Source organism: Canis aureus, chromosome 25, assembly GCF_053574225.1.
Source record: "Canis aureus isolate CA01 chromosome 25, VMU_Caureus_v.1.0, whole genome shotgun sequence".
Taxonomy (NCBI): Eukaryota; Metazoa; Chordata; class Mammalia; order Carnivora; family Canidae; genus Canis; species Canis aureus.
In genome coordinates this window covers 763,582-773,032 of record NC_135635.1, presented here as the reverse complement: position 1 = coordinate 773,032, position 9,451 = coordinate 763,582, and the positions used below count along the sequence as shown (strand labels likewise).

Here is a 9,451-nt window from a genome sequence, read left to right as displayed (position 1 = left end):
CGGTGCCGTCCCTATCGGGCACGAGGGTGGGCAGGTGGGCAGCCGCGGGGAGAGCTGAGGTCGGGCGGGGGCACGGAGGAGCAGCTGCACCTGGCACATCCTGCTCCCCCAGGGCTGCTTCTGTGCGGAAGGCCAGCCTCGCCTCCCCGCTTCCCCTCCCCACTCCAGCCCCGGGAAAGTCAAAGCAGCGGGTAGGAGAGGCCTGGCTGCCCCGCAAAGTGTCTTCCCCTGGGCTGGGTGTCGTCTTGCCCGGGGCCTTGAGTCCCAGCAAGGGCCTCTGTGTTCACAACCACGGTGCTCTCGGCCACCTTGGCTACCAGGTGGGACCCCGGGTGGGCTACCGGGTGGCGGCGGCGGCCTCGGAGCCGGAGGGGGTCCCGGCCTGGAGCGCGGAATCACGGAGGCGGGGCAAGGAGGGTCCCCGCGGCACCGACAGGTGCCACGGCCACGGCGAGGGCCCGGGCGCAGCTCCCCCTGCCCAGTCCCACGGGACCCACCTGGGTCCCCCCAAGTCCGGCAGCTGCAGGGCAGCCCCCCCCCCCCCGGAAGCTGCTTATCTTTCCCTCAACTGAGAGAAAAGAGAACCCAGGCCCTCCCTTCCTTCCTTCCTTCCTTCCCGGTACCCTGGGGGTCCTCAGCGCTCTTGCCACTGCAGGTCGGGGCCGGGTTGCGGGGAGCCCCCCCGGACGCCCCCCCCAAGGCTCCAGCTTCCCCCTTTCCTCCTCCCTGGCACAGGAGGCGAGGAGACAGGGCTGAGGGAGGGCAGGGTGCGAAGGGACAAAGCAGGGAGTCTCCAAGCCGGGAAAGAAGGAAAATGCCGAGGACCTAACACCAAATTTATCACTTTTTAAAAACAAGAGGGTTTTTTTTTTTTTTTTTTGTTTTTTGTTTTTTGTTTTTCCCTAAAAGTGAATAAGAAAGAGATCCAGTGTCCGTGCGTTCCCAGCCGCAGTGTCGATGGCAGGATGCCTGCTTCCGAGTCACACCTGCTGTGGGGTGGGGGCGGGGGCGGAGGGGGGGGGTGAGCCTCGACGTGTCCAGCAGGGGAAGCCCCGGGCCCCGCTGCGGGCACCACTGCTGCGCACCCTGCACCCTGCACCCTACCCCTTCCGCCGAGGCCCTCACACCCGCCTGACCTCATCCTTGCCCCTGCGGCTCGGCTTGGCCCCTCCTCTGTGCCCGGGTGCCTGACACCCCCAAGCCTTCTTGCCCGGGACAACAGCTTTTCGGGGACTGAAGCTGGCCCTCGGTTCCCCTAAGCCCGAGTCCAGGTCTGAGCCCTTGCCCTGGTCTACGCAGCCTGACCCCCGAGCACCGGGCGGCCGGCGGGGGCTCTCACCGGCTTGGCTCCCTGGGAGGCCGGTGGTGGTATATGGGCCGTGGGTTCCTCGCTGCCGGGCTTCTCCCTGCCCCTCTCCTGAGCTTCGCGCGTGGGTTCTGCAGGCCCTGGGGAGGCAAAGGCAGCGCTGGGAAGGCCTGCAGGGGGGCTGCTCGCCCCCGCCCTGAGCCCCGGTGGCCCTGGACCCCCCTGGGGGCGGTCGGACAGTCGGGCTGTTCCCGCTCATCGCCACCATCACTACAGGGCCCTATTCTTAAATTTGCAATTAAAAAAAAAAAAAAACTTTAAAAAAGTTTGGGTCCACTTTGGCTAAAGCTGACCCCATATGGGCTACGTGTAGCCTCTCCCCATGGACGGGACCCCTCGCTCCGCGCAGAGGCGTTTCTGGTCCGATGACAGGGCCCGCGGGTGTCTCAGTGGGTAAAGCCCGGGCGCCCGCTGTGAAACCCAGAGAGCTCCGGGCTCGGGCCCACGGGGGCTGCGGGGCTGCGGGGCCTGTGGGGCCTGCGGGTTCTGCAGGGTGGTGGGGTTTGTGGGGCCTGCGGGGCTGCGGGGTGGTGGGGTTTGCGGGGCTCGTGGGGTCTGCAGGGTCTGCGGGGTGGTGGGGTTTGCGGGGCCCGTGGGGTCTGCGGGTCCTGCGGGGTTTGCAGGGTGGTGGGGTTTGCAGGGCCTGTGGGGTCTGCGGGGTCTGCAGGGTGCTGGAGTTTGTGGGGCCTGTGGGGTCGGCAGGGTCTGTGGGGTCTGCGGGGTCTGCAGGGCTGTGGGGGCTGCCAAGCTGCGGGGTCTGCAGGGTGGCGGGGTCTGTGGGGCCTGCTGAGATGTGGGGCCTGCGGGGTCTGCAGGGTCTGCAGGGTGGCGGGGCCTGCAGGGTCTGCGGGGTCTGCAGGGTGCTGGGGTTTGCGCGGCCTGTGGGGTCTGCGGGGTCTGCAGGGTGGTGGGGTTTGCGGGGCCTGTGGGGGCTGCGGGGGCTGCGGGGTCTGCAGGGGCTGTGGGGTCTGCAGGGTCTGCAGGGTGGTGGGGTTTGCAGGGCCTGTGGGGTCTGCGGGTCCTGCGGGGTCTGCGGGGCCTGTGGGGTCTGCGGGGTCTGCAGGGCCTGCAGGGCTGTGGGGACTGCCAAGCTGCGGGGTCTGCAAGGTCTGCGGGGTCTGCGGGGCTGCAGGGCTGCGGACGCCTCTGAGCATCACTCCCGTCCGTCTGGTGCTGTGCCTGCCCCAGCGGCTGGGCCCTCACCCACCTCCTCCCCCTGTCACCAACAACCCGAGGCCAGGCCTGCTGTCACCTCAGGCCGCCCAAGGCCCCGAGGCTGAGGCCCCGAGCCTTCCCGGGCAGCAAGGCAGGCGGAGTGGACCAGGTCATGCCCTCCAGCCCTGCGCAGCCCTAGGCCTGGCCGGCTCTGTGCCATCAGACCCCACGCAGGTGAGGCTGCTCCTCCTGCGGCGGCCCCCCAGCCCCCCACGGCCCTCCCCGCACCCTGGCCCCCCCTCCCCCTCCCCTTACGCCCCCCCCCCCCCCAGTACCTGCTGCCTTCCCCGCGCCCGGCCTGCAGGCCGCCTCCGCGTCTGGGATCCCAGGCGGGCAGGGCTCCCGGGGCCCCGAGCTCCCGGCGGCTCCCTCAGGCTCGTCTCCCTGCTGCTGTTGCCCCAGGTGATGCTCCACCATCATCTGGAGCTCTGGGGGCACAGAGGGAGGGACGTGGCCGCCACTTGGCGACAGGGGCCGGGCTGGGGCGGGGCATTCGCTGGGCGATGAGGCTACACAAGGAAGCATCTTTCCTTTGCGGGGAGGCAGGGCGGGCGGGCGGGGCCTTTAGGACCAAGGATCTTCCCCAGGGGCTGCGATCCCCGTCTTGGCTAGACTCCGAGGAATCCCCGAGTCCCCTCCGCGTGGGGTGCACTCCCCAGGCCACCTACCTGCCCAGCAGGTGAGGCAGGTCCTCCTGGGCCCCCAGCCCCCTGGAGGTGGAGCTGGCACCCGCAGGGCTGGCAACAGGGAGGGTGAAGGACTTCCCGAGGACTCCCTCCAAAGGGGTCAGTAGGTCTAGTGCTCAGCCCCCCGCACGCGGGGAACAAGGGGACGGGAAGTCCTGCTGACCTTTCATCGTGGGTGTGGTCCTTGTCACCTTCTTCCGTTGCCGTGGAGACATGGACAGAGTGGACTGTGAGGGACACAGGGCACAGGTGGAGGCCAGCCCTCCCCCCTTCTGTGCCTGCAGGCTCTTGGGTTGGAGCTGGGGGTGGGTTGTGGGCCTCAGAAGGTGTGTGGGGGTTCCCGGCTTCCCAGCACCCCCCCATGGTGCTGAGCAAGGGGCCCGGGTGTGGGGACAGGGCGCGTCCCCTCATGCTCGTGCAGGCGGCTGCAGAGGACGGGGGTCCAAAGGCCACACCGGTTGGGGGTCTGGGGAATGATCCCCGACAGGCTGTGGGCTGGGCTGAGCGCCAGCGAGCAGCTCACCTTGAGGAGCGGGTTGGGGATCCGGTCTTCATCTATCTCTGGGGGGAACAGGGAAGGCAGAAAGTGAAGAGGACGGGAGACCCTCCGAGGCTGACGTCCCAAGGGGGAGCCTCGGCCATCGCCTCCTTCCCGAGCCCTGAGCCTCCCGTCTGCCCCTGGGATGCTGGCCCTGAGGGCCGCCCCTGCCCGCACGCGGTCCCGTCCTTGACTCTGAGGCCAGTGTCTCTGTCCTGGCCTCACACCTGGAGGTTCCCGAGTAGGACCCTTGGCCCCTCTCCTCCCTCTGAGGTGCGCGGGAGTCCTTCTCCTCCCCAGCACTGCCCCCTTCCCCGGGGTCAGGGGTCAGGGGCCCACCCTGCAAGGCGGGGGGGGGGCACTAGAGGACGAGCAGGCTTGCCCTGGGCAGGGAGGAGGAGCGATCCAGCTGGGTGCAGGCCGGGGTGGCCGGGTGCACGCCGGGGGTGGTCAGGTGCAGGCCGGGGGTAGTCGGGCGCATGCCAGGGGTGGCCGGGTGCAGGCCAGGGTGGCTGGGTGCAGGCTGGGGGTAGGCAGGTGCAGGCCAGGGGTGGTCGAGTGCAGGTCTGGGTGGTCGAGTGCAGGCCGGGGTGGACGGGTGCAGGTCGGGGGTAGTCGGGTGCAGGCCAGGTGGCCAGGTGCAGGCCGGGGTGGCCAGGTGCAGGCCGGGACTCGGGCGTCCTAACCGCAGGCTCGCTTACGAGCAGCAGCACCTGCCTCCTGCTGTCCCGTCAGGCTCCCCAAGACCATGTTCCCCCCAGACCTCGCGGGGTGCACTGGTGACCACGCCAGCTGCTCCCTGAGTGCTCCCGACCTTCCCCTTCCTGGAGGGCTGCAGGCTGGCTGACGGAGGCCGTCCCTCCCCTCACAGCTGTCACTGCCCCGGGGGGCTGGAGGGGATGGCAGTTGCTGGAGCAACCCGAAGGCTGTTGCCGCAGCAACCGGCACTCAGTGGACCAGCCCGGCTCCTGGGGGCCCGGGAGCCAGGTGTGTCCCCCCCAGCACGGCTCCATCTCTCCGGAGCAAAGGCGACCGTCCCGCCAACGCGGCCCCCGCGTCCGGGCTCAGGAGCTGGCCTCCGCCCCTCAGGCCCGCCCTCCTCCCGCACCCCTCCCGCACCTCCTTGCTCACTGGCCCCAGCCGCCCCGCAGCCCCTCTGCCTTCAGCGGCCCAGCCCGGGCTTACCTGGGGAGGACTGGTCACTGGTGAGCACGAGGGTGGCAGGGGTGGGGCGGCGCCTCCGAATCTGAGGGAAGAGGTCGAGCGCATGTGAAGGCGTCGAAGCCCCGCCCGGTGCCGCCGGGCAGCGGGACCCAGGCTCCTGCTGGACACACCTCGAAAATGCCCCTGCACTGGCCCTACCGTCCGGGCCGGAGATGCTCGGGCCCATCCCTGTCCCCTGGGGCCCCCGAAGGCCCCACCCGACCCCTCTCTGCGCCTGCATGTCCCCAGCTCTCCGTCTCAGCAGCTGCATCTGCTCTAAGGCATCGATCCCTGGCTGCTGTCCTTCCGTCCATCCCGACCAGTGGGCAGAAACCCCCCGGGAGGAGGGCACAGGCTTCGTCCCTCAGTGTTCCCGCCCCCCGCCCCCAAGACAGCCTTGAACAGTCTGTGGCCTGGCATCTGTGGAGAGCGCCCCTCAGGCCCCGGCTGCCCCGGGGGGCCACGTGGGGAAGGCAGGTGTGAAGGCGCAGGGGTGCAGGTGCAGGGGTGAAGGTGCAGGTATGAAGGCACAGGGGTGAAGGCGCAGGCGTGCAGGTGCAGGTGTGAGGGTGCAGGTGCAGGTGTGAGGGTGCAGGTGTAGACGTGAAGGTGCAGACGTGAGGGTGCAGGGGTGAAGGCGCAGGGGTGCAGGTGCAGGGGTGAAGGTGCAGGTATGAAGGCACAGGGGTGAAGGCGCAGGCGTGCAGGTGCAGGTGTGAGGGTGCAAGTGTAGATGTGAAGGTGCAGACGTGAGGGTGCAGGGGTGAAGGCGCAGGGGTGAAGGTGCAGATGTGAGGGTGCAGGTGCAGGCGTGAAGGCGCAGGGGTGAGACTGCAAGTGTGAAGGTGCAGGGGTGAGGGTGCAGGCGCAGGGGTGAAGCTGTATTCCCCAGCTCATTCCCCAAAGTCCTCTCTCTCCTTGGACTCACTGCCCTTCCAGTTGGTCAGGAAGCGCGGCGGGGGGAGTCCTCGGGGTGGTAAATCCACCAGCAGGAGCCCCCGCGGGACCGCCCCATCCCGCCCCATCCCGCCCCCTCCTGCCGGGCTCCGGGGTCCCGTTCTAAGGACTTCTTCTAAGCGTCCCCGGGCCTCTGCGTTCCTTTGCCAGGCTGCCCACAAAGGTGACCGCTGGTGAAGGCCGTCCAAGGACTCCTGGGACATGTGGCTTTTCCCCTTTCTCTGGAGGGTTTCGGGGCTGGGCGGTGAGGGGACCGTGGGGCCGGCGTCCCTGCGGTTCCCTCCAGGGCAGAAGAGGCGACGGAGGGCCACATGGCTGGGAAAGGAGCTCACGTGACCCGGGGCTGAGGCAGCAGGGTGAGGACACCGAGGGATCAAATTTCTACGTGTCTGTGTCCATGATGTGGTGTCACCAGGACTGGGGGAGGGGGGTAAGACGCCCACCCTTCTCTGTGCCCAGGAGGTGGGCATCGGCCACAGTAGAGGCGCGGTGTTGCTCCGAGAGGGGGACTGTCCCCCAGGAAGTGGGACGCATATGCTGGGGGTATGCTGGGCCGGGTCATTGCTTTCTCTGGAGCGACATCTGTTTGGGGTGACATTCCAAGGTCCCTGGCAGTACTGGTCCTGAATGTGCGCGCACGTGTGTGTGCATGTTCCCCCCCCCCATTAGCCGTGGGCCCGTGTGGCCAGTCCTGATGCAGATGCGCTGGCACCAGCAGGTGCGCGCGTGTGCTTCACGTGCGGATGAGGGCCGCCCCTCCCCAGGAGGGGGCTCCTCTTTGTTGCTCTGGGTGGACGGGGTGCTGGCGGTAGAGGAGTCACAGGGATGGGCTGGGGCACAGTGGGGGAGGCGGGAGCCTGGGAAGGACCCACGTGTGTCAGCGAAGGCCTCGGGAGCCGTCCGACACCCCTTCCTTAACCAGTTTCCGCACCCTGGACGGGACTCCTAGGCACCCAGGGTCCCCACAGCGGGGGGGGGGTGTGCAGCCGCCTTCCTCGAGCACCTCCCCGCACCCGAACTACTAGGGAACGAATAGACGGTCCCTTGGTTTCCTCGCAGCGGGGTCTCGTCCCAGCGCTCAAGGGCACCTGAGCCCCGATCTGCCGCCGTGCCCCCGGCTGTGGGCGCCCCGGCAGCCCTGCCGTTCTGTGCCCCTAACCCACGGCTTCTACCCCTTTTGCCTGCTCGGGTCAGTCTGGGTCAGGGGCTCCGGCCACGCCTGGAGCCCTTCGCGTGCGTAACCCTGGGCAGCCCCGCAGGAGGGGTGGAGGCCCCACGGCAGGTAGCAGGTGTCTAGTGGACACCAGTTTTGGAAGGTTAGAGGAAAGTGGGCGGAAGTCCTGGCTCTTTTTGCCGCCCGGCTCGCCCTGTGTCCCCCTGAAGCCTCAGGCCTCCCCGCCCCCCACGCTGACACCTGCCTTTCCAGCACCAAACAGGTGCAGGTGTCAGGCAGGGAGACCCGCCCGCGCCGGTGGAGGGCAGTGCTTCCCGGCGCCTCAGCCCGGCCCGCCCGCTCCCCCTGCACACCCACGGGCCCTTTCTCAGGGTCTGAGATCATCTCAGGGCCCTGCCTCGGGGTGCGGGGCACAGCGGCCTGGCCCCCGACGCTGGTGGGACACTCCACGGGCTCCGGCTCTCCACCCTCCTCATCCTCACCAGCTCCGGGGCTCCCCTCGGCCCTCCTACTGCCACCCCTGGCGCCCGGACAGGGGGCCCCGCCAGGGAGAGGAGGGAGGTGCAGGCTCCGACCCCCTCCCACACTTAGGCCCCTGACATCCAGGGACAGTGTGGTCCCCGCCCTTCCCTCATGCCCGACCTGATGCCCCCAACAGCCGGGGCCACGCGGAGGACACAGGCTCCGGCCCACCCCAGGAGATCCCAGAGGTTTTGGGGGGGGGAGGCTGGGCCAGAGCCCTGGCAGCCGGCGGGGGGGCGAGGCAGGACCGACCCGGTGACCCCCGGGGACTCCTTAGGACCGGGATGGCCAGGCCAGGGGACAGAGATGGAGCAATGAGCAAACGAGCAAATATTTGGCAAACGGGCGGCCGTAGTGGCCCCGGGTGGTCACCCTCGCACGCTCCCTCTCCCTGAGACACACGCTTGCTCACACTCATCCACGCCGCCTCTGCCAGGCTGCTCCGAGCTAAAAATAGAGCAGGCCTGGGCTGGGCCAGGGCCTCGGACTCCCACCCCCCGCGCCAGGCTGAGCGCAGGCCCCCCCCCCCCCCCCCGCGGCTCCGAGGGCAGGACTTGGGAGCAGGGACCCACGTGCGCGGGCTTGGGGGGGCCTCGGCCGCAGACCCAGCGCCCCCGCCCCGGCCCGGCCCGCCCCGCCCTCGGGGGCTCCTCCGGTTCCCGCCGGGCGGGGGCCCCGGACCGTTCTAGTCCTGGAACAGCACCCCTGCCTGCACCCCTGCCTGCACCCCTGCCTGCACCCCTGCCTGTCCCGGCCTCGGCCCCAGGCCCCTCCCGCGAGGCTGCCGGGGGCCTCGGGCGCTCCCCCCAGCTCGGGAACTCCGGCGGGGTCGCCTTGGGGGGTGCAGGACGGGGGGAGGGGGCTGGGGGGGAGGGGGCTGGGGGAGGGGGTCGAGGGTCCCACCAGGAGAGGGGGCTGGGGGAGGGGGGAGGGGAGCTGGGGGAGGGGGCTGGGGGTCCCACCGGGGGAGGAGGGAGGGGGCTGGGGGAGGGGGGAGGGGGTGGGGGCTGGGGGAGGGGGCTGGGGGGAGGGGGCTGGGGGAGGGAGCCGAGGGTCCCACCAGGAGAGGGGGCTGGGGGAGGGGGGAGGGGGGAGGGGAGCTGGGGGAGGGGGCTGGGGGAGGGGGCTGGGGGTCCCACCGGGGGAGGAGGGAGGGGGCTGGGGGAGGGGGGAGGGGGTGGGGGCTGGGGGAGGGGGCTGGGGTCCCCCGGGGGAGCCAGGCTTCTGGGCGCCCGCAGCCGGTCCCCGCGCCCCGCCCGCCCCGCACCTGCTCGGCCGCCTCGGGGTCAAGGTGCGGCTCCAGCAGCGGGACCGTGAACTGGATCTTCCGCGGGCTGCTGTCGGGCTCCATGGCGGGGCTCGGGGCTCGGGGCTCGGGGGTCGGGGCTCGGGGGTCGGGGCTCGGGGGTCGGGGGTCGGGCGCTCCCTCTCCGCTCCGCTCGGCCCCGGCCCCGGCCCTGCGCGCTGGGCTCCCGGTCGGCTGCCGGCTCGGTGCTCCCGGCTCCCGGCCCCTGGGCCTCGGCGGCCGCCCGGCGGCTCCGCCCCGCCCCCGCCCCTCCCCTCCCGCCCCTCCCCGCCCCGCCCCGCCCCCAGCCCGAGCCTTAACCCCGTCGTGGCCGCGGGCTGCGGGAGGGGCGGGCGCCAGGGGTCCCCGAGCTCCGGGCGGGGCGGGGCGGGGCGGGGGTGCGGACGGGGTGCGGGTGCAGGTGGGGCAGGGGTGGAGGCGGAGGTGCGGGCGGGGTGCGTGCAGGGCGGGGTGCGGACGGGGTGCGGGTGCAGGTGGGGGTGCG

At 70.7% G+C, this 9,451-nt stretch overlaps 1 protein-coding gene across 3 annotated transcripts; it reads right to left on the bottom strand.

The window, feature by feature from the left end:
• Positions 1-822: 822 nt before the first annotated feature.
• On the bottom strand, positions 823-9,196 carry PPP1R1A (protein phosphatase 1 regulatory inhibitor subunit 1A). 3 transcript variants are annotated; one of them, XM_077869761.1, is made up of 7 exons: positions 8,929-9,196; positions 4,991-5,051; positions 3,791-3,828; positions 3,431-3,461; positions 2,857-3,009; positions 1,340-1,446; positions 823-989 (listed from the first exon to the last, which is right to left on the bottom strand). In XM_077869761.1, the coding sequence occupies exons 1-7, from the start codon at positions 9,010-9,012 to the stop codon at positions 981-983; spliced, it is 483 nt and encodes a 160-aa protein (XP_077725887.1). In that variant the 5' UTR covers positions 9,013-9,196; the 3' UTR covers positions 823-980. The 3 variants fall into 3 exon arrangements, with proteins under 3 accessions (XP_077725887.1, XP_077725885.1, XP_077725886.1); XM_077869759.1 differs by having other exon boundaries at positions 3,431-3,494; positions 8,929-9,192; XM_077869760.1 differs by having other exon boundaries at positions 823-986; positions 3,431-3,494; positions 8,929-9,192.
• Between the last annotated feature and the right edge of the window lie 255 nt (positions 9,197-9,451).

Bases quoted from the DNA above. Each gene is read 5' to 3' on its own strand.
- PPP1R1A (XM_077869759.1), bottom strand. From the start codon at position 9,012: ATGGAGCCCGACAGCAGCCCGCGGAAGATCCAGTTCACGGTCCCGCTG. The intron at 5,052-8,928 runs GTGCGGGGCGGG...CTCTTCCCTCAG, and splicing joins ACCCCGAGGCGGCCGAGCAG to ATTCGGAGGCGCCGCCCCAC. The intron at 1,447-2,856 runs GTACTGGGGGGG...TTGCCTCCCCAG, and splicing joins GGGCGCGGGGAAGGCAGCAG to GGCCTGCAGAACCCACGCGC.